The sequence below is a fragment of the Schistocerca nitens genome, chromosome 8 (assembly GCF_023898315.1).
Source record: "Schistocerca nitens isolate TAMUIC-IGC-003100 chromosome 8, iqSchNite1.1, whole genome shotgun sequence".
Taxonomy (NCBI): Eukaryota; Metazoa; Arthropoda; class Insecta; order Orthoptera; family Acrididae; genus Schistocerca; species Schistocerca nitens.
In genome coordinates this window covers 362500084-362524796 of record NC_064621.1, presented here as the reverse complement: position 1 = coordinate 362524796, position 24713 = coordinate 362500084, and the positions used below count along the sequence as shown (strand labels likewise).

The following is a 24713-nucleotide window of genomic DNA, read 5'->3' as shown; positions in this document are numbered from 1 at the left end:
TCTTTATTCTAAAACAAGAAAAATGAACATCATTAGGTGCATTACTTAAGGTATATCACATTATGAAAAAAACATTCCAGATGTCTGGAACCGGACAGTACACGTTATTATATGTTTTTTCACAACGTAATGTAAATATGATGTTAATTTTTCATTTTTTGGAAGAAAGGCCGTATTGCCTGAAACTAGTTTGGGGAATTGAATAAAGAAACAGATTCTTCATTAAGACAGACCCAAAATCCTATATTATTGTTTGGACTTCGGAAGATGGCAACAGATACTCATACACATTAAGCAGAGAAATATTCAGAGAAGAATGAAGACCATCTCACTGATGTGTTAAAAAAGTAACTATTATACAAAATACTTTTATGCAAGCTTCAAAAAAGAGAGAGAGAGAATTGAAATAACTGTAATTAAAAATTTAAATTGTGTTAAATTACCATTATTAAAAGCTTAAATTGTGTTGTCAATTCCATTGCACTCTGCATCTCAATATATACTTTGACTTGAATGTACCATTGACTACATCTATTTTATTTGAAAATCTAGACAGCGGAAGTTATGCAACTGTTCTCGTTTCATTGTGTATTTCATACTGAGAACAAACTATTGTCTATTTGCTGTCAGAGATCTACCATTGTTCAGTATTCCTAACCCTTTACCCAAACTATGAGAAATATTCAAACAGATAAGATTTTGCAACACTTTTAGATGTGATGTACAGAGGAATTTTTTCAATCAAAAAGAAATGAATTGTCAAAAACTAAACGAGAGCAAGCACAAGTAGAAAACATGTACTTACCATACAGTAGAAGACTGAGAGGTAATCTATCACTTTGGAGAAAGTTTTTTGGTAATCTCCCCCTCAACCCCTCCCCCCTTCTCTCTCTCTCTCTCTCTCTCTCTCTCTCTCTCTCTGACCAAAAGGCTAGTTGTGATCTTGAGCAAGCATCTTGTTCTTTTAGTAAGTAAACTTTTTTTACTGCAAATTGTGCACAAAATTGTTTCTTTTGTGCATGTCATTAGAGCGAAAGGGGGCACAGCATATCTGCAAGCCAGGGGGGATGAGCACCTGGACTCGTGTGCCTCGAGACACTGGTTCATCAGAGCAGTTATACCATGAAAATGCCGTACCACCTAGGAGATTTGCTGTAGACCATGGAACCTCACCGGGCGTGACAATGGTCACAATGTCACTTGTCAAGGGAAACCCAGAGAGGATATACACAACACAAAACACGAAGGCTAATATGTGTTGTGAACTTTGTTAAAGTCGTATGCTGTAGTAAAATCTAACATTTAATGTAGATAACAGAGGTGAACTACATCTGCGATAAAGCAGCAGCATGTGAATTTATTCAGTTGTAACTAGTATTTGAGCATGTGAATTTATTTAGTTGTAACTGATGTTTGCATCTTTGAGAAAGGAGTCTGCAGCCTCAAGATATAGATAATGGTACGTGTGAGACATTCCACTCCTGCAAACTTTGAAACAGGATATCTGGATGGGTCTGTGCCAGCAAAATGAAAAAATTAAACTAAGGAAAAGAAATAAGTTTGATTTCTTCCAATGCATGGCAGTGTGAGACAGCAACCACTGGTAATAATATCAAGGAACAAACAGTCTTGATTGCAACTTATTTTATTTATCCTCCAATGACACATTTTGCCTTATACAAGGCATCTTCAGATTGGCTGGCAAGGTATGCTGTTAAGCAAATACGATGCAGTGGATACAAATGTCCCAGCAGGAAACCACCATTGTCAGAATTTCAAAAAAAAAACATTGTGCAGTGCCCACTGTGTTTCACGAAAATATTGGATTCCTGCTGTCAACCATCCTTCTGAGTTCTTGGTTTAACTGTATTTCTAACATTGAGACTGCTTTCCCATATGACGTGTCCCTTAGCTTGCTCATCACCCCTTGATTCAGTACCATTCCCCATTCGGTGTCAGCCTACACGTGACAAGACATACTGAAGAAGGTTTTACACTATTTCGCTTATATACATTACATCTTACAGTTCTGTCCTCACTAAGCAGTCACTCGCAACAATATTTAAGGTTAATATATGTGACTCTTCCAATTTAAGTGGTTTGTAAATTTTATCACTAAGTATTTAGTTGAACTGACAGTCTTCAGTTGCGTGTGATTTATCATGTGAGCGAAAATCAACAGATTCCTTTAAGTCATGTCATTGACATACTTTTCATTATTTAAGGTTAATTTCCAATTTTTAAGAATACAGGTATTTTGCCTAAATCATTTTGCAATTGATTTTGATCTTCTGAAGACCATACTGGACAGCAAATGTCAGCATCATCCAAAAACAGTCCAAGATAGCTGTTAAAAGTTTCTTCTAAATTATTTGTGTAGATTAGGAACAGCAGAGGGCATTATAACACTCCTTGGAGAAAGTTTTACACAATGACTTTCTATCAGTTACTATGAATTGTGACCTTTCTGACAGGAAATCACAAGTCCAGTCACACCATTACGTCAATACTCCATGGTAATGCAATTTCGCGCTTGTGAGAAATGGTATAAACAGCCTTCTGTAAAACTTAACCAATCTTGAGGATTTAAATTTCTTTTAAATTTACCATGCTTTTTTGTTGCTTCTGCATCAGTGTTCTAACCCGCTTTGTGTCCCATGGGGGTATCAATTCCATCTCGTAATATTACTTGGTATATAAATTTACCAAATGCAGTAGACACTATTACTTTGAATTTTAGCCACATCTGGTCTACGCTTACATAGTTGATTCAGAAGGACTGGAGTCTCCCTCAGCGAGGTGTCAAACAAAAATGTATCTGCTTGTGAAACATATATACTTCCTTTATTTTTGGTGAGTTTGGACACTGCAGTATTCAGTCTTGCTACAATGACCTTGTCGTCACTAATCCCTGCTCTTTATTTGCTTGGAATTATTTGTTGCTATGAAGTCAAGTATGTTTCCACAACCATTTACACTTCAAGTGAGCTACTGAACCAACTGCTCCAAGTAATTTTTGGGGAAAGCAATTACAACAATTTCAGATGATGAAACGTCCTGGCAGATTAAAACTGTGTAATGGACTGAGACTCAAACTCAGGACCTTTGCCTTTCACGGACAAGTGCTCTACCATCTGAGCTACACAAGCACGACTCATGCCCCATCCTCACAGCTTTACTTCTGCCAGTACCTCATCTCCTACCTTCCACCAGAACACTTGCCTGTGAAAGGCAAAGGTCCCGACCGAGTTCGAAGTCACGGTCCTGCACACAGTTTTAATCTTCCAGGAAGTTTCATATCAGTGCACACTCCGCTGCAGAGCGAAAATCTCATTCTCGAATTTCAGATGTTGTTTTATACCTATGACCAGTTTTGGACATCATTTTTGCCAATATATCGAGCGTAGAATGAAGTTACCACCAACTACAACTGTATGAGTGCAATATGTATTTGAGATGGTACTCGTGTTTTCTTTGAATGTTTCAGCAATTGTATCCTCTGTGTCAGGGACTTGGATCATTTTTGAACACCTTTAGGTCCTTTACAAAAATTTTGTCTGAACTTATCTGAGGTTTCAGCACCTATAACAATTTGAATTTCAGTGTTTTCTATTAGCATTTGTAGCTCTTGTTATATCCCAACACAGCTATGACAATTTACTACTATAATACCTGTGGTTCCTAGGTATAACCCTGTCCTGAATTTGACCTATACACTTTAAGACTGAATCCCTTCTGATTCTTCCCCAACACCATCTAACCTAGAAAACCACCCAGTCCACTCCAAACAGCCCCCACTAACAGTGTATCTGCCTCCTGTGAGTAACAAATGCCTGACCTATTGGGAGGAACCCAAAACCCCACCACCTTATGGTGCAACTCAAGGAATCTGCTGCCAACATAGTCGCAGAATTGTCTGAGCCTCTAACCCTCCACTCAGCTCTATACCAAAGGTCCGCAATCAGCTTTCCCATGATGCTACTAATGGTGAGCCATGCTTTCATCTTGCAAGCAAGGCTGGCAGTGTTCAGCTTCAGATATCTGCCAGAAAGCAGAGAGAACCCACTTCCAACCCCAAAGCACCACACTTCAGTAGTACCGACATGAGCTACCACCTCTGGGTTGCCACAAATTTGCTCAAGTGAAATTTCCTGATATTTCCCTTATTTCCACACAAGTTTTAGCAGTTTTCCTTGACAAATTTTGAGATCTCAAGGGTAGTAAACACATAAGTTGACACAAAAATGTATGGATTTCTGTATTTCTAAATGTGTGAGCAAAAATCTTAAGTACTAACATCAACATCTCGTGTAATGAACTGCTTTTAGATGGAGAAAGCAAGCCAAATGGTATATACATTTCATTCAGACCACTGATGTTATATATTTCAATAAAGCGAAACACATTTGGTGACAAAAATATGCATTTTGTTGGAGTCGCAAAACAGATTTAAAATACTTTCACTGCTTTCAGAAACAGCCTCAGAAAAACGTAGGCCTCTTCAAAGAAATGTATAAGGTGGGGAAGATTTGTGAAAACCAACACTGTAGGTGACTGTGAATAAAATGTTGGTTCTACTATGTTCATTATTGTAGGTTATTACCCACTGTGTTATGTCTACTATTTTACAGGTATTGTGTGATTTTTCTTTCAAGAAATACAGGAGCGCATACTGTACAAACTGCCAGTGGTTGCCACAATTTTCTTCTTCTTATTGTCCTTACTTTCTAATATATAAACTACTTTTGAAGTGCCAAAATGTACCAGAATAAACAAAATATCTATAAAACACCGCACTGTACAATGTACTTGCGACAAGACAGTCACAATTCCTGAAATCCATTGCCCGTGGCCTCTGGCCTGCCGAGGAGCACCAAAGTCCTGGGTCCATGGATAAACCATGAAAAACCACAGAATTATGCCACACACAGACAGACCCAGCCTGTCGGCAGATCGGTGACGCTAGATCTGACAGGCAGGACCTGCACGTTAGTGGGAAACTATGGGCTTCACATCGGCAGGCCCAATCCGTTAGAAATACCCCCAGAAATGACCTGTGGTTTTGGCCCATCATGAAAGTCCACTCGTGTGGACAGTTATTAACATGTCACAGACACCATGTTGACGAAATGAGACCGTAGTGATCGCCCACGCTACAGTTAACTTGCGCAAATACTTTGAGAATCAATACGAAAGGGGATAGGTAGCAACTCACCGTAAAGATGATCACTGAGCCACAGACAGGCACACAGAAAAGACAATCACACTCTCACAACTAAATTTTTGACCATAGCCTTTGTCAGAAAACGAGGGCACTCACACATTCACACAATCACTCAGACACAACTCATGCACAAATGACCATTGTCTACAGCCACCGTTTCAACAAGTTCTGTGAATCACACCCAAACAAACTACTCGTCACGCCGTCCTGCCTCTCATCGACAGCTGCTATGTTAGAAGCAAGTAGTGATGGCAGCACTGATTGCAAGTTGAGGGGGGAGGTGGGAAGGGGAGAAGCAGTGAGAACGAGAGAGTCGGGAAGCAGTGTACTTACTCAGCTGTGCCCAGCCAGCAACAAAGCACGACACCACAGTAAACAAACAATTTCATGCTACTGAGACAAAAATTAGATTCTTCCAGTGTTTTTTTTTCTTTTTTTCCCTTTCTTTTTACAAATTTCCCTGATATGTTTGAAATTCCCTGATTTCCAGAACTTGTGGCAACCCTGCAACTGCAGTTGGCTACACCCTGTGGTCTTCATGGCATCCGGAAACACTCGTTCCACATCTGGGAGGACTCCTCCCAGTGTGCACACTGGACTTCCTCCCCTCCTTGGCAACCAAATCCCTAAGGGCCCTCTTAGTTACCTAACACTGGGGCTCCTAACTAGCAGTACGCACACCCTCCATAAATGCCCAGATGCTGCAGATCAAGAGGCTTCCTCTGCATCTGGCTCAGGATCTTTATCAACCACAGACAGCACCTGGAACCTGTTTGTCAGATGAAACAAATAAGCCTTTCAATCAGCCCCTGAGGAGTCTTTCACACCTGCCACACCATCAAACAAACTTCGCTTGACCACTGGTGAGGGGTCAATTTCACTGCGGGCAGTAACTGAGGTGGCCACAGTAGTGTAATAATCAGGGGACACATGGGAAGTGCTGGACAATCCCTGGATCCCTGTGTCCAGCCCCCACAGTGATGCCTTGGCAACAGCCTCAAGCTGTGTGACTGAAGCAAATACCATCTGAAGCTGTGAGCGAAGGGTCACCAGCTCAGCCTGCATCCGAACACAGCACTGACAGTCCCTATCCACACTAAAGACGGCAGAATTATACATTAAATTATTACAAATACACAGTTGGTCATCATAATGGTGATTTATGTGGTTTCCCCGTATTACTAAAGGACATGCTGAGATGATAAGCTAACAGATTATAATATCCTTCCCCTGTTCTTCTCCAACCAGTACCTAACCTTCGTGACAATGACATTAGTAAGCCCTTAAACTATGAACCTAGCTTCTTCCTGGCATCCTAAAAGATAAGGTACCTCACTAACGTCAGCTAAATATAAAATCTCACCTTAAGCTCAAATGTTAATAGCACTTGTGTTACAATAAAATAAAAATGAAGAAGAAATTATTTGTAGCTATACTCACATGGAGAAAATTAGCAATCAGATCCTTATACTGAATATTGAATGCCTTATCACCCTGTTTATTTGCAACACTGTATGTAGCCACGAGGTTATCCTTGAATTCTCGAAGTGCTTGCTTGAAGACTCTGTCCACCTCACTTGGTTTCTCACCTTCTTCACTCTCGATCTTAAAGATCTGTATAACAAGTACATCAATCAGAAAAAGTACTACACAATTGTTATAAATACAAACACCTTTTCAAAAGAAGAGGGCGGGCACAAACATATGGGATAGTTATTCAGATTCAACATTTGCTTTCTCCTTTGGCTTTACAAAGGAGTAACCCAACAAAACATACTCATGGTCGTTACACACTTCCATCTCTGACACATTCTCATCAAACATACATGCAACCCATTTCCACATGATCACACCTTACTACGTATAACACGATTTTAGAAAATAAAATTATGCAGAGTAATTTCAAAATACCATCTTTTATACATAAGTTTTGTTTGTTGGGGGGGAACTTTGAACTACGTGGTAAGCAACCACAACATTAACAGAATATGTGAAAAGCCACAGAAACTTGTTCACAGCAGGTTACACATGCAACTAATTGTTTAATTGATTTTGCCCATAATTCAATGAAATTTGTCTTATTACTAAAAATACACTAAAAATTCAGATGTAACTTGAATAAAACAACTTTGTGATTAACATATCACGTGGGTGAACAGGAACAGAAATGTTGCTGGCATGTTACAAGTCACACTTGAGTCAGTTCTGCATCACTCGACCAGCAGCAACGTCAATTGCAAAGTTATTTTAATTGAAATACACAGTTCAGGATGCACAAGTGTGTGTGTATGGGGGGGGGGGGGGGGGGGGGCAGTCTTCTGACTTAGTACAAAACGTATTCAATTCAAGGGCAGTCTGTATTGGAGCACTTCCTATCCTCCTCAAATATCAGCAATCTGTGGAAACAGGCATGTGATACAGAGAGACTATAGAGAAAAATGCTCCAAAGTTACAACTTAACATGAACCACGACAGTGTGGAAGGACCCCACTTCGTCAACAATGGAGTTTACTCTGGCTACCACTGCAGATTTCTGCTAGCTTTGTGACACTCAGTTGATTTCACGATGAAGACAATGGAAAAACACTGTCATAACTTTGAAATTGCCTCCCAATCTGATGCAACAATTGAAACTAGAACTTCACATTCAGCCGTATCCACAGATGTCACTCAGCTATCATCCCACCTCCTTTAATTCACCTTGTTTCTCCTTCGGGGTGGCACTCCTCCTTTGACTAATGCTATTTTTCTCTAATCCTGTGGACCATCTTGCTTGCTTTCAATTGTAACTCACTCATACAAATGGAACACTGCAACATTTACAAAAAATTAAGCTAGTGTATGTTATTTCACTATAAAACTGCACAGCAAACGAGCAAGGCTCTCTATCTACACGGCATTGTCATGCAGAGCTGTCATGAAAGTAAGGACTCTGTAAGTACTCACAAGCAAGCATCTCAATTTACATATTTATTTCAGCCATATGAGCTCAAAGAGAAGATACCAGAGTTGACTGAGACAGGCATAATTTTCATGTCATTACCATAATTTTCAACATAAGACTCAAACTCCGCAGTAAATTAATTATTACTATTCTAACAATTAGCTGTTAAGGAGTAACGGTAAGTGTATGCAAACCCCCCCCCCCACACACACACACACACACACACTTTCTAGGATGATGTGTGGAGGCTTATGCAAAAGCTACTGATGCCTACAGTATTCACCATATCACGCTATTCATTTTTAATTCTTGAAGTCCAACAGTCATATCCCTCCAATCAAATGATGTTTAGGAACACAGATGTCTTAATCCCACACTCCAGCTTCATTAATTTCAGTATAAATGTAATACTGCTGGCCTACACTTCTCCCATAACAGCTCTTTCCACGTTTCCATTTTTCAAGATTGGTTTTTAAGTTGACACTGACAGTAATACTGTTGACCAACAGGTTTGAATTTGTGAAATACCAAAATAATTTGGATTCATGAAACAGGTCACTTAACCCTAGCAATATCAATGCATTTTCAAAAATATATTTTATGACCACCACACACACACACACACACACAAATAAAATAATACAAATTTCATTAATTGCTGTCAGCTTTCATTAACAACTTATTTTCAAAAAGAGACACTGATGTGTAAGTACAGTCCAGAACTTGAAAATGTATTTTAATGCTGGCATGTTCAAATTTTAACTTACCTGGGCCACATTAGAAGAAAATTATTTATTGGCCACACGTAATATACCAATATACCATAATAAAGTTTATCAATAACCACTGGGGGGGGGGGGGGGGGGCGACGACAAAGGAAAAGCATGAGATGGACCAGTAAGATAAGAGCATCTCGAGGTGGAAGTTTGAAACTGAAAATATTCAATTTATCATAACTTTGCATGAACTAAATTTTATGTAACTTCTTGGGCCCCACTGATACTTGCTTTGGGTCACGGGTTGAACATCCCAGTTTTAATGCTATTGTTGACTGAATATGACATTTGATGTTAAACTGCAGTCAGGCTTGAATTTTTGAATCAAGTTTAAATATTACAAAAAATGTGCATAAAATATCCCGAACTCTCCCACCCTGGCTGATATTGATAGAGTTAAATCAGGAAAAATAATAATGAGCATTTATTCCTCCAGGGATTTCATATGTGCCCCACACGTGTTGCTACATCACGCATGCACGAGTGAGCAAGTGTATACACACACAGCTGAATACAATGTGGCAGAACTGCAGTTCTAGAGTTTCATTGGCTTGAGGTGTTTTGTCCGATGAAGCAGGAGAGGGGAGAAAGAAAGCCAAATAGTGAAGGGAGGGGTGTGAAAGGGTGGCTGGTGGCTACTGGCTGGTAGGGAGGCAGCAGGTGTGGTTGTCAACAGTGATGAGTAGGGATCTCAGAGGTAACTGGATGGGGATGGTTTGTATCATTAATACTTGAGGTCAGGCTAAGGGCAACTGGTTGGAGACATTCGTCAACCAGAGCTTTCCAACATTTCCAAACCCACCACCTCATTTCTTACACATCTAACAAATTACATCTTCAAACATAATTACTTCTCCTTTGAGGGGAAGCTGCACAAAGAAACCTTAGCATGGGCATGGGCACCCATATGACACCCTCCTATGCGAATCTGTTTATGGGCCATCTAGACAAAACCTTTATAAACCACAAAAAAATCCCAAACCTCTTGTCTGGTACAGGATTACCAATGATATATTCATGATCTTGGCTCAGTGCCTGGAAGTCAGAGCATTGTGGTAAATCTAGATGAGTGACAAGTCCTTTCTTATCATTCGATATCCATTGGTTTGGTATTACACACTTTCAATCAGGCAAGCACTTGCGAGTATGTTGTAAGAGGTGTGTGAGCTATTCCAAGTGTCTAACAAAATAGGCAGTTAGCTACATCACAAACCAGTTTGAGGCCTACAGAAGAGCATCATTCTTGCATACACAACAATTTCACAGTCTATGTGCATCCGTGTAGCTATGCAAATCACAGAAGTGCTGTGTCATCAGGTGAGGTAGTGTCCATCAAATTCAGCTACTACTGCCAAGCTGTGCAAAGTTTGTTTCCGCTCTCTCTTGCACCCCACTGGCCTGTGAAGCCATGTCAGGCAAACACTTTCAGTGCTCTACGAGGCTTCCTACCCTCATTCCTTCATAGCCTCATTATCTCTCTCCCATTTGTTTCACCTGGTCATCATCCAAACTTGGCATCTTCCTGGATGTCGACCTCCGATTGCTCTACATACGTCAATATAAAGCCCACTAACCGTCAACAGTAATAAATTGTGATAGTTGTCATCCCTACCACACCAAAAGCCACTCACATACTGTCTTGACCACATGTGGAAGGCACGTCTGCAGTGTCAAAAATTCCTTTGTCCAGTGTGCTAAAGGCCTCATTAAGGCCTTCACAAACAGGCACTATCCCCAAAATATAATAAACATTCCCATGGCATATTCTCAAACACACCTAACCAACCCAACAATCCTAAGAACCACCTGCAATCCCGTCATAAAACAATCAACAGAGCTTTGACTGCTTAACATCACGATCAGAAATGAGGAACACCCTATCCACAATCCTTCTCAATGCTCCCAGTGGTATTACACTGCCTTACCAATCTATGTTTTATCCTGGTCTATCCTTCTGCCACACCTACCCACCCCATGCCAAATGGGTTGTATCCCGGTGGAACACCCAAGTGCAAAACCTGTCCAATACGCCCACCAACTACTTCATCCTTCTCTTCCATAACAGGCTTACCCTATCTCATCAGAATCCAGGACGTTCCTGAAAGCAAACAACTCTGCTGCAATTTCTGCACCCAGCATTTTATACGGTCCTGACCACTAACCAGCTGTATACCTGAACGAATGACCACTATCAAACTGTCGCCAAGAGAAGAATTGACAGACAGTAGAGGAAAACATTGTTGAGCACAACGTATCCATTTCAGTGTCTACTTCACAACTCATGCCATCAGGATCGCCCCCCCTCCCCCCCCCCCCCAAGTGTCTCTGAACTACATACACAGGAGTCATCCTTATAGCACATCATTCATTATCAGAATCCGCCTGGCCTCAATCTCAATTACCCCATGCCCCACATCCACCTTTACTCTGTCCCAAGACATTACATTCATGCCTTCTGCACCACACCCACTGGCCCATAGTCTTCCCTTTCTCTATTCTCTCACCTCCTCCCAACCCACTTCACCATGTAATCACCATTGTGCATTGCATGAATTCACTGTTGCTAATGCGCACACCATGTTCTTATTCCACGCACCTGCTGCCTCTCTCCCAGCTGTCAGTTACCTTTTTTTCATTTTTTTAATGCTGTACCAAGACTTCAACTAACATGTATGCTTATTTGTGAAGAATTGACATAAATTCCTCTTTTTCTGCTTGCCAACAGTTCATAAGTGTTTCTCAAAGAAACAGTGGAAGAATTCTGCAAACTACTACTTTTCTGTCCTTTAGCTTGTTACCCTTTAAGTAATCTGTTTAATGTTTCATGACTAAAAACTCTGTTGCTATATTACAAAAAACCTTTTGGTCAAAGGTATTTTTGTCAGTGTCAACTTAAAAGACCAATCAAGAAAAACTATTTGACATTTCCTGAAGAAAGACCTCAATTATCTCAAAGGTTTTTGAAAAACAGCTTACCTTAGGGTCATAGTTTAACATCTGACTTTATTAGCCAAAAGAATAACTTCTCACTGTTCCTGAAATCACACATTATGTCCTGCATTTAATATCCCTGCCAACAGAGGATATCAAAAGTGGATCAGAGGCATTACAACTCATGAGTGAGGAGTGCAGACGGCAGGTCACCTAGGCTGAACCACTAACAACAATGGGTTAAGCAACATGCCCGGCTCATTCTTGTACAGCATGCCATATGAGAAAACACTTTTTACACCTAGCTGCTTTAAATATACTGACCATACTATAAACCCGGACTTTCTGGATACCGTTACTGATATTCTTGCTGCTGTCTGCTCATAGTGAGCTTTACTTTGCTTACAGACTGCACGTTTATTAAGGACACAGATACTTTAGATGGCAACATGGACTTACTCTATCATGTTTTTGATGGTACATTCTCAACCACTGTCAGTGATATGGACCCCAAGTTTATGGAACTTTAGAAGCAAGAGCTGCCCGAGTGACAGTCTGCAGCTCAAAAGGCTGCTCTCCAGCAGCTTGTGGCACAACGCCACCCACATCAGTCAGTGGTCGAAGCTTCGCCCCCACCGCTGTTTGCTCCCTTGAATGAATCTTGCGAGAGCTGGGAAGTCTACATCTGATGTTTTGAACTATACTGTTGCAAGCTTAACATTTCCAGTGAGCAGCAATATTATTTACTTTTGTCTACTAGTAGTTGTTTTACGAAGTTGGGCAGGAATTGCAACCCTAGTGGTTTGTCTTTTGAGGACCACTCTGCTCTGTTAAATGAATACTACAGTCAGGAGACACACCTTGTTGCAGATACACTGCAATTTATTAACTGTCATAAATAACATGGACAGTCTTGCTCAGCATGGGCAGCAGACATGCAGAGCCTCACACACAAGTGCAGTTTCACTTGTCAGAACTGTAATGGGAAAGTGCACATCCATACAGTTCACAGGACCGCTTACAGAGGCTGCCTCGGTCAGCCCCCTGGTGCGCTCTGGTGAGCTACCAAATAGACAGCATTATTTACACAATTGCAAACAAGTGCTCAGTTTATTCTTTACACTGTATTAATGTTGCCCGGTTAATGTGTTCAAAGCTGTGCACACACTGTATTTTACATGTTGCTCTATAAAGTACTATGTTCCATAAATCATGTTTCTTCTTGCTATAAAGAACTTGGCGACCAGAGAAGGTTACGCTTGAAGGTCTCTGTCATGCAGCCGGGTTGACTGGTCTTTGTAGAACGAATTTTCGACGGCGTAAGGTGCCATCATCATCAGGTTACTCCTGTTGACTGACGTCCTAGGCCGGCGGGTGGTGTGGTATATATACCTGTCGCCTCTCCCCTCCACTGACTCCGCGTATGGACCGAGGGATGTGCAGGCCGCAGTGGTGGGGGAAGCTTGCACTGACGAGATGACTGATGGGCGTCAGTACGCATGCCGCCTTCGGTGGGTGTGGTGCCCCGTTTCCGTTGCTCCTGCAGAACTTTTATTGCTGGATTCCACGCTTGGCTGAGTTGAAATCCGTTGTCCTTGTTAATAAGGTTCTCGTGCAGCCGGATTTCAATTGCTTCCTTGTATACACAGTCCCAAAAGTGGGATGTGTTGTGCGGGACTTCTGTGTTCTCGTATTTCATACGATGATTTGTATCGAGGCAATGTTCTGCGATCGCAGATTTTGTAGGCTGTTGGAGATCGGTGTGCCGTTTGTGTTCAGTACACCTTTCCTCGATCGTGCGAATGGTTTACCCCACATATGCTTTCCCACATTCGCACGGTATGAAATAAACTCCAGATTTCTGGAGTCCTAAATCGTCCTTCACTGTCCCTACAAGGGACTTGATCTTTGGCAGCGAGCGGTAGACGCATTTGATGTTATGACGTCTTCGAATCCTGCCTATTTTTCCAGATACGTTGCCAGCGTATGATATGTAGGCTGTCGCTTTCGGTGGATCATCACAAAGGCGTGTCGAATTTGGCAGTCACGTCAGTCAACAGGAGTAACCTGATGATAATCGCACACTACGCCGTCTAAAATTCATTCTACAACGACCAGTCAACCCAGCTGCATGCCCGAGAGACCTTCAAGCATCTCCTTCGCTGGGAAAATCTATGAACACACATGAGAGAAGGTTACGTTTTCTCCACATGTTAGTGTCAGCGCTAAGTCATCTGACAAACATCTCGATGGAGGAAATACCCCAACGTATCATTGCCCAGCAGCAAGCTTTCACAGAACAGCAGCAGGCTCTCACCACCACTCTCAATCACGTGGCATCTGCGTGTTCACAGCAGGTTACTCTTCCATCAGTGCAATCGTCGTCCTTTCCGGCATATGATGAATACGCAGAAGATTGGGACTCCTACAAGACACGGTTACAGCAACATTTCAAGTTTTTTTAGCGTGGGTAATGCAAACCTGCGTTGGGCTTTCTTTCTTTCCTTGCTTTCGCCGCACATTTGTCAGTAGTTGTGTCAACTTGTGCTTTTGTAAGACCAGTCAGCTTATCATTTGAGGATGTGTGTAAGCTCCTCTCAACTTATTACCGAGACAGAATGCATTTCACTGTGATACATGTAGAATTTTACGTTGTCAGAAACACCCAAACCAATCTTACAAAGCCTGGGCTGCAGAATTACATGGGTTGACCTGTCATCATAACTTTGCCACTAGTACCCCTCACAAATCCAGTGCTGATCACATGGTGGCTAATATTATTTGTCTGGCCCCGGACAGAGAAGTATGCGAAAAAGCACTTCAGTGTGAGAATCCAACGTTTACAGATGTACTCAACATAGCACAATCCTATGAAATGTCACAGGTTGTAGGCAATCAGACTGCTGGGTGCAGGGAGGTATCGGAAGTTGTTCAGTCAACCCGTTGGGCAAACTGCAAGTGTTCAGGATGACGGGCAAGCAATTGCAGCAGTACAACCTTCAACTCAACATCGTATGGGTCTGTGTCAGTTACAGCCACAACAGCAACAAGCTGCGTCATAGCAGCAGGCACGTGCCCCTTTCTGTCTTGCTGGTGCTGCTTCATCCAACAGGAGTGCACTGCGTGCCCTAAGTGTGAGGCAGTTTGCAACAAGCACTGAAAGAAAGGCCACATTGCATCAGTGTTTAACTCCTCTTCGAACATGGTGGACACAGAAGTACCGATAGAAATAAACTGTATCTCTATAATAACTGTTAACTTAAAAATTGTTTATTGTCTTGCATGTGTTTAATAAGCCGCTAAAAGTGGACACAGGAGATGCAGTGACTTTAGTGAACGCACAAACGTATGCGGCCTTGGGCTCCCCCTCACACAGGTTTCATTGACGTTAGCTACAATAAACATTAGATTACGAACCTGGGTCAGTTCTCAGCTCCTGTCTCTTAAAAACGTGTTGTTTGCCCTTGCACCTTCCTTGTTGTGGATCATTCCCATACTGCACACACATTCAGGTTAGACATGTTTCTCCATCACCAATCACGTAAATTGTGTGTCAGATCAAGTCCTATATCAGCAACTGGAGTTCCTCTGCTCTGAGTTTTTGTCTCTGTTTCCCCTAGGCTAAGTTGTGCTACTGCAGGGTATATACGCGGACATGGAAAATACATTCCTGGATTTTTCCCGGATTTCCAGGTTAAAACAATTTTTCCATGTTAAGTGAAAATATATTTTCCCTCAGAACTGCAAAGCTTATCAATCCTTTGAATGGTTATGGTTTTATTACAGGCATAGAATTACCCGGCACTTTAGAAAAAGAAACTCAGGGAAAAAGACATGTTTTGGAAACATCTTTGATGTGCAGCAACATGCACGCTGCATATTTTCGTATTACGAAAGTATACATTGGAATTCCACCAAACACTGCGTATTACTTTCCGAATCATTGAAATCTAGATGTAGCACACATCTTTCTGAAAAGTCTGAAACATAAAAAATATGTGTTCGAGGAAATGTAAGACATGTTATTTGGTCTTAAGTGTTTCAAAGTGCAGTGCCAAGTCTCTTCATACAGCATTCTTCTATCGCACGCCACTGTATTTCGCTCTGTGGAATTGGAATGTGTATATTTTGTAATGGATACCATCTAACTATATTCAGGACAGTGGAAATTGAAATGTCCTGTGGTATGTCTCCTGCTCCCAGTCAGCCAGTTTGACAGCCTGCCCCTCTTTAAAAAAATTACCGCAATAAACAGCAAATGGGATTATTTGTAACGAGAGAACAAGAACTCTTCAGAAAATTTGCACTCTTTTATCTCCTATTAGTTAATGACTTGTTGTTTTGTGTGACATAAAATTAAATATAGGATACACAAAGACAAGAGACAAGCAAGAAAGTACACATTTCTTCATCCTTAGCTCTTAGGATTTTTTTCTCTCTATCTTGCTAGAGCTTTACATGGCGTGCTTTCTTTTCTGCGAAAGAATCTATTACCTCATCAAAGTTCATCAAATGTTTTGCTACATGAAAAATCAAAATGTCATTATCCAATACTGAAAAAGCTGTTAATACATACAAATAATACCCAAGACTGGTGTGGTTTCTCAATTTGATGACGTCTATTTTGTCACTGTCTGCTAGATAAAACAAAATAGGCCTTTCTAATACTGCAGCAATTTTGTACCACACACCACATAAATGAAACTGTTTTGGCACAAATGGTCATTTTTATAACAGGACAGAATATAATTCAAGAAGTACCAATATCAAATGCCTATTAGGCCTACTACAAACAAAAAGCTTTACGTTAGAAAATAGTTTCACATTTCATTCATACACACCAGTTTCTCAAGTATGAGATTGAAAAGTAGTATTACGAAATTTTTATATAAATTTGGAATCGTCTTATTCTGCCATAATTTGTGTGATGTCCCCATTTCTTCTTGTTCTAACAAGCAATCTTTTCATCATCAATTGTGTAGCTATGCATGACATTGTCAAAATTTGTTCGCCGATTAACTTCACTAACCCTGCCAGAATCACAGATTTAGTTACCCCGCGATTATTCTCCGATTAGGCAATGTTACACGTTCGTACAACACTTTTCCATGTTAATTCCAGAATAGAATTTAAGTGGCTGTTAGCAGGCGATTGTACAACTGGTCCTTACTAGTGTAGCAAGCTGGCCAAAAATTTTCTGTCAAAATTTCATTTTCTTGGGTACACTGAGAAGATAATACGTAAACTTTCCCACCTCTTATTCCTGTTAGTCATTTATTTCCCCATTCCGGTAGTCTGAATCTACGGATTTCGCTAGTAATTATAACAACGCTGATCATTCGAAAACCCAATCAACCATATAATCAGACAGCGATTGGCATTCATCTGTTCAGTTTTACTCTGCTCAGCTCGTATAGCCCCGTTCCCTTTTGTCTAAGGAAAGTTTATTTGTAGATGCCAAGTCCTGACAGACACATCAGGTACACTATGCACACATTCAAAAATCAACTTATGATTCATTCAGAAATCAACTTAAAATGTGTCCAAAAATGTTCAAAAACCAACAAGGATGCGTTAAAAAACCAATCAATAATCCATAGACCAACGTGCGCTGGATGCTAGGCGCTTTGTGAAACAAGGTTTTTTTCCTCAAGACTACGAATTTGGTGCCCCCTTTTCCTGGTAGCATCTAGCTGCTTGCTGCGACTGCTTGCACAGCCAACAGCCACATTTCTATAGCCAGTAGCAAGAGAATCTACTACTCAAACAAGACTCAACTGCGCATGCGCATGAGCCCGCTCGTACCTGCTAAAACAAATCTAATGTAAACATTTGTGACTTCACACTCATCGAAGGCAATTTGTTGTTATAAAGCGTTGCATAGTCTTCCTAAAGCCTTTGACACATTTTGCTGTTGGCAGACGCTTGCATGAGCACTGTGTCGTCGTATAAGGTGCATTTCCTTTGCAATTTAAGTTATTTTCATTTTTTCCTCTCATTTATGTTTTATTGTTGAAGTATTATTCTGCAGTAGCGGGATACAGTAATATCCTTTGTTAGAGTATCAGTTCTTACTAGTCCAAATTACAAAAACTTAACAGAAAACCAATACAATGAAAAATTCCCAGAATTATAAAAAAAATCCCAGGTTTCTCCCAATTTTCTCCCAGATGAAAAAATTCCTGGGTTTTTCCCGGATCTTCCGGGTCGTACATACCATGTATTGGTCTTCAGGCCCACATTACCATGTGAGAGAGTCCACCCACACTTTTTTTTTTTTTTTTTTGTGCGACAGGTGCCTGTTGTGTTGTTGCGTGACTCTGTTCAGGCTAAAATATACTGTTTGATGTCGCTTAATGTCATTCAGACTATTTCTTTCAGAGTATGAGTTACATCACTGGTCATCATTAAGACGCCATCGGGTATGCTTTGCCTCTGCGGCAACTTCAGTGAAAGGATTAACGCGCAGTCCATGATAAATACATATCTTTTACCCCGCCCTGAGAGTTGCTCACAAAATTGTCAGGCAGCCACTACTTTTCCAAGATTGATCTGTCAGAAGTGTATCTCCAGCTCCTCTAGCATGAAGCCTCTAGGCACCTACTTGTTTTCAATATACCTTTCAGCCTAACCCATATACGAGGGTCATCCACAAAGTAAGTTCCATTTCTATTTCTATTCGCACCAGTGCTACGATCGCAGTTCCGAGCATGTGCGGCAGTTACTCTGACTAAAGGAGAATAAATGTACGACATTTTCAGATCGTTGCTGCTGATGTGTGCTTTGTAGTGCTTCTTTATAATGTCAGCTTTAATTGAAAATGCCACCGCATGTGAAATCAGACCTGTGATTCGTTTTCTAAATGCAAAGAAAGTTAAGCCAAAGGGAATTCATCAGCAAATTTGCGAGGTTTAGGGACAAAATGTTACGAGTGATTCAATGGTTAGAAGATGGGTGAGACTGTTCAATGAAGGATGTGATGAAGTGCACGGCGAAGAACGAAGTGGATGTCTGCCTGCGGTTACTGATGAACTGGTCCACACAATTGAAGAGAAGATTAAGCAGAACCTAAGTTTACACTTAGTGCCCCTGCTATGGAAGTTCCACAAATCTCACTATCACTAATTCATGAAATTGTTACTAAAAAACTGAAATTTCGAAAACTTTACTCACATTGGGTACCCAAAATTCTTACTGAACAACACAAAAAACAACGGATGGGCAGTGCACTTCAGTTTTTGACACACTCAGATAGTCACGGGGTTTGAAACTTGGGTATCGTATGACATGCCTGAAACAAAACAGCAATCAATGGAATGGAGGCACACTTCATCCTCAATGAAGGTTAAACCTAAGCAAATCTTGACACCTCGAAAAGTCATGTGCACTGTTTTTTTTGGACAGCAAAGGCATTTTGCTGATTGATTTCTTACCACGAGGCCAAACAATCAATGGTTACTGCAAGACCATTAACAAATTGCACCGCACAATGCAGAACAAGCACCGAAGATTACTGGTTGAATACACAGGCGGCAACCTTCTATGAAGAAGGCATACAAAAAATTGTGACACGCTATGACAAGTGCCTACAAAATTTTGGAATGTATGCAGAAAAGTAATTTAACAGTTGTAGATTTTTGTACCACAAATATTTTTTCTGTGTCTGTACACATTTGTTTTATATAACCCCACGAAACTTACTTTGTGGACATACTTCATATCAATGCCTGTCTTTTGGTGTCGCTAGCACACCCACAATTTTTTCAGCATTTTTTAGAGCAGCCAACTGCCTCTGTATCTGGCTGCATTAATTACCTCAGCAATATCATTGTTACACATTCTTCCACCAAAGACCACCTAGCATCTCAAATTGTTGTTTTCTGTTTTTCAGCCTCAAGTGCAATCTTGCCAAATCTCATTTTTTTCAGCCATCAATTGAGTACTTAGGTTTTGAGGTTTCTCACACAGGGGTCAGACCATTGTGTCACCATGTTGATTCAATTGCCAACCTCCACTAAGGAATTGCAGGTATTTCTATGTGAAGTGGCATACTACCGTAAGTTTTTACCAAATACATCCACAATTGCTCAGCCACTGCACACAGTTTTGTGTAAAAATGTGCCTTTTTTCTGGTCCCCAGCTCGTGACAGAGCATTCACTTTGCTTACATCTAAATTTCACTCTGCCCCAGTCTGGCCACTTTTCGGCTCGGTCAGCATCTCGCGTTGGCTACAGGTGCCTCTCAGCACAGCCTTGGTATGGTGTTGATGCACAAATACACGGACAGGTCTGAACAACTCATTGCTTATGTTTCTAAGACTTCTCCTGCTTAGCAGTGGTATTCTCAGATCGCTCTTTTTTTACCCTTCGGCTACTGCCAGACAAGGCAGCACACTATTCGTAATGGTGGGCTCTCTTCCTCTCCCACTACCATTATCAGATCTGTTACCAGCCAATGGCACAAAATGCCAAGGATGATGCCTTATATCGCCTTCTGAGCAGGTCAGACTCAGCATTCAATTAGGATGAGTTGCTTTGTTTCTATTTAGATGTTGAGAACACGAACGTGGTTGGTGGTTTTCCCACCACTAGAGCCATGACAGTATCGGCTGCGCCGCGGATCCTGTTCTTAGTCACATTGTCTCTTTTGTGCAGCACAGTTGGCCAGAGAAACCCCAGGCCGTGCCTTGGATCCCTTGCATAACAACTTCTCCCTCCAACATGCCTTTCTGTGTTTGATGGGGTGCTTTTGTTAGCTACAGAGGACGCTGCTCCCTGGTTTGTGATTCCCTCTTCCTTATGCCACAATGTACTGCAGCTTCTGCATGTCGGTCATTGGTGAACATCTCACACCAAAGCTTTGGTTCACCGGCAAGTGTATTGGCTAGGCACAGGTGGGGACATTACACAGCTTATCGCTATTTGCACTTGCTGTATTCAGAAACAGGTGACCCGCAGGCACCTTTTTTCTCCCTGGCCGACAGTGAAGTGCCCATTGGAGCGTCTAAATGTCAATTTTGTTAGGTAATTCCTAAATCAATGTTAGCTCATTGTAGTGGACACTTATTCCAAGTTTCCCCTATGTGGTACATTGTTGATCCAATTTTGCAGCGGCCAATATTTCAGCCCTGCCTAAGATTTTGTAACCGAGGGATGTCTATATACCATGGTTACTGATAATGACCCCAACTCTATTTCTGGAGAATTTGCATCTTTTTGAGAGGATAAAGGTGCCTGCCATCTCACAGCTCCCCCATTTCATCCTCAATCTATTGGTGACGCTGAAAGCTTGGTTTAGACGTTTAAAACTCAGATGCAGAAGTATGTACCTGGCAGGTCCCCTGAAGCTGCACCTGTGGGTCGCCCACATTACTGACAGGTGGACATCTCGTCACATCGACCAGCTGCAGCCACTTACAGTGGAGCCTGTTCGGAAGGGCCTGCCGCCTCCCCTGCCCCTACCACCGCCATTACCTGTTCCTGTGTCGCAGACGATCCCATTCAGACTGCAGAGGAGTCACTGCCTGGTAGATTGCAATCTGCTGTTCCTTTGCCCCCACTATTTGACTATCACTGCCAGTGCAACCACTGCTATACCTGAAGCCACTGCCGCCTTTGCCGTCGCCACCTCTGTTGTTGTGTCCTGTGCAGCCCTAGTCTCTAACGCTCTCACTGACACCTCCAGTGCCGATCACTAACTCAACAAGGATGGCACTACATAGACGCTGCCCCCGGTCCTGTCCTATGCCCTCTCACAAGTAAGAGGGCAGCATACCAACCATGCCCCCCCCCCCCCACCACCACCACCACCACTTCCACCCCTACTCATCGGTGTCTGCCCGCCGCATGCTGCAGCAGCCACCATCATCGGGTGATGAAATGGACGTCAGTGCCATCATTGGTGTTTTCTGTGACTCGTAATCTCAATGCCTTGTGAGATCAGCACTGTGACTGTTTTTCCACACCGGTTATCAGATGGTCTGGAGTGCACAACCTTACCTTGACATCCAAAAGGTAATGCTGCACAGTTCAACTACTCCAAAATGAGATGTAAGCTTTAGCTATTGTTTATGGTGCAATAACTTTCATGTACATATGTATGCCACTAAATTTCACTTGTTGGCAACACATCCCTGACTTCCTTGTTTGAGCATCGGTCTATATTCCCAGATAAGACAGTGCACTGTCTGCAGCACTGGGATTTGTTTTTAAGTGTCCTCCCTCCCTCCTGGCCACCATGCAGAATTCTATCACCGGGAAACAGTTTGTTTTGCCCCGGATCAACAGAAACAAACAATCTAGGACAAAATCCTGCGGACTGTTTATGAGGTCACCTCAGCATCCATTCCACAACCCAGTCCTGCTTAAGGTTTTGTCGATGGTCGAGAAGGGGTGATCAGGGCATGTTTCCTATCAAGACGACTGATTCTTCACAATTATTTCGTGCTGTGCTACCAGCTCTTAACACTGGCTACAAAGGACTCTGACTTCCAGGTCATCATTCCAAACCTAATCTGGCCATTAATTCATCAGCTCCTTCATGCATCATAATGGGGGATGATACTAAGGCACTGACCAGGCTCTGGCATTTAATGGCTCAATATCAATACAAACAGTAAATGCGCTTGCTGCTGCTCTCATGGCTGCTCCCTCAATCAACTGTCCACAAATAAATGTTCTTGACCCTAGACCCAACCTAACCACTCTTGGGAGAGGATCCACGCTGGTTTCAGGAGGCCATTTCAAGATGTTATGTGTCTGCTGGTGGTGGGTGTGCCCTCCAACTTCCCATATGCAGCACATGTGCATCCACCACCACCACCACCACCACCACCACCACCCCTGTTACCATCCACACCCTTGCGAGGATTTTCGCCACTGAAGGGGCACCTTGCGCCCTGGTGTCAGAAAGTGGGCTCCAATTCCCACAGACTCAGCTGCAAGCTTTCTGCCACTGGAACCGCGGTGAACATCTGATCACTGCCCCATTTCAGCCCACCTCCAATGGGATGGCTATGCAGATGGTCTGCACATGCAACACCTAGATGCAGAAGGCCTTACATACATCACAGACTGAGGAGGCCTTGCACAACTTCCTCTCGACACAGGTCCACCTCTGTCAACAAGGTCTGTCTGGCCAAAATTCTGCATGGGCACTGACATCACATCCTGTTCGACCTCCTGCATCCTGTGCAGCATGCCCACCCTGTATTCGGGCCCACCTATTCATGGGACGCCTGTGTCTGGGCGTAGATGCTTGTTCAGCATCTGGGGTGTTTGATATCGTTGCCGAGTACGCCTGCCTGACCCATCACGGCAGCCCAGCTCCAACAGTGGCTGCAGTCACAACTGGCACCTTTGCCATCACCTCAGACTCCGATCTCTGGACTGGACACCAGTGTTCCCACTAGTCGGATCTATGATCCTCTCCCCGCGCCTCCTGTGACTCAGGAGCAGGTGTCTCATGCTTAGCAGTTCACGAGACATTTCACTTTCAAGTGTATAAGCAGTTTAATACAAAATATGACTGAACAGTCTTGCCATAAAAGACTGCTTTCTTTGGTCACAAAGAAACAAGAAACTTAAGTTTCTGAGCAACACTGAACATTACACAATAAAATATTTCCATTTTTTTTTTTTTTTCATCATACTGTCTTTGATTGAATTACACCATTTATAAATATGGTAGAAATAGATTTTTGTATTCTATTACTCCCAGCAATCAACATCTGCACTGAATGACAGCAAAGCAAATACTGTATACAACATTATCACTAACGAAAAGGGAAGGCGGCTTTCCACATAGCGTCATACTACAAAATACTTTAATAAGAATAATACTATTGATAAATTCTAAAAAGTACATAATTTGTTCCATCCAAACAGATCTGAAATGGTGTCCAAGGCTATAGACAAGGAGGAAAGTTATATACAAGAGTGTGATAAAACATGTAAAACAGTTACACAGATGAAAAAATGAAAGCCGATTTTCTTACTTTCTTTGTTATAAAATCCTGCATCTGCTGCAATTCTGCAGCATCAGATATAATTTTGTCAGGACTGTCAGTAAACTCTGAAGTTTTAGTAAGGCTAAATTTTCCTGTTATAGCAGGCTTAGGCTTGTTGAGGTCATATGGCATCTGTGACAGCTTCCGATTTTTTCTCCTGCCCGGTTTTCCACCTCCAGCAGGTTGTTGTAAACAAGGCATTTCCAGAACACCGCCATTCTGGATACATTTTGGATGAAACAATTTCTTGCAATCTGAAATAAGGTACAACATTAATAAAAGGAAAATAATGTAATGGCCATTATGACAAATGTGTTACAAGAGCAAAGAATGGCTAAAATGGGGTAAAAAATTGTTGGTAAAAAAACCTCATGACAGATACCCTTGGTCAGATCAAAATGAAACTATAATAATGATGATCATTAATAACTTCAACAGTAAAGCTGGTTGTTAACAAAGAACAATCAAAAAGTTCTTTAATCTTTGTAGTTAGTAAATCACTTTCCACAAGTAAAAATCCTATCGCAGATTATCTCACCAGTGGAATATTGATTTATTATTTGAAACTTCATAATAAAATGAAAGGGTGTTTTCAACCGTTCTATATGCTTCAAACTGCTCAATAGAAGCTGAAATGGAAATGTTTTACTACAAAAATAAATGATTATAACATTCTCCTTGCTGTACTTGGAATCTTAAAATTGATCAAAACCTGTAATGTGGAAAATCAGTTCAATGCTTGAAAAAGACCTATATAATTCATTAAAATGGTCAACAAAAGTGCTTAAGGCAATTGACAGATTAATGACTCATCCACATAGTTAAAATTA

The 24713-nt window shown here is 41.6% G+C and overlaps 1 protein-coding gene across 1 annotated transcript in view; it reads right to left on the bottom strand.

Moving 5' to 3' along the window:
- LOC126198475 (unconventional myosin-IXa-like) overlaps positions 1-24713 on the bottom strand; it is a 350557-nt gene that overhangs the window by 80528 nt on the left and 245316 nt on the right. The window contains exons 25-26 of the mRNA XM_049934833.1: positions 23872-24137; positions 6665-6838 (exon numbers count right to left, since the gene is read on the bottom strand). Coding sequence (XP_049790790.1) covers positions 6665-6838; positions 23872-24137 — 440 coding nt within the window. The remainder of the gene's footprint in view (positions 1-6664; positions 6839-23871; positions 24138-24713) is intronic.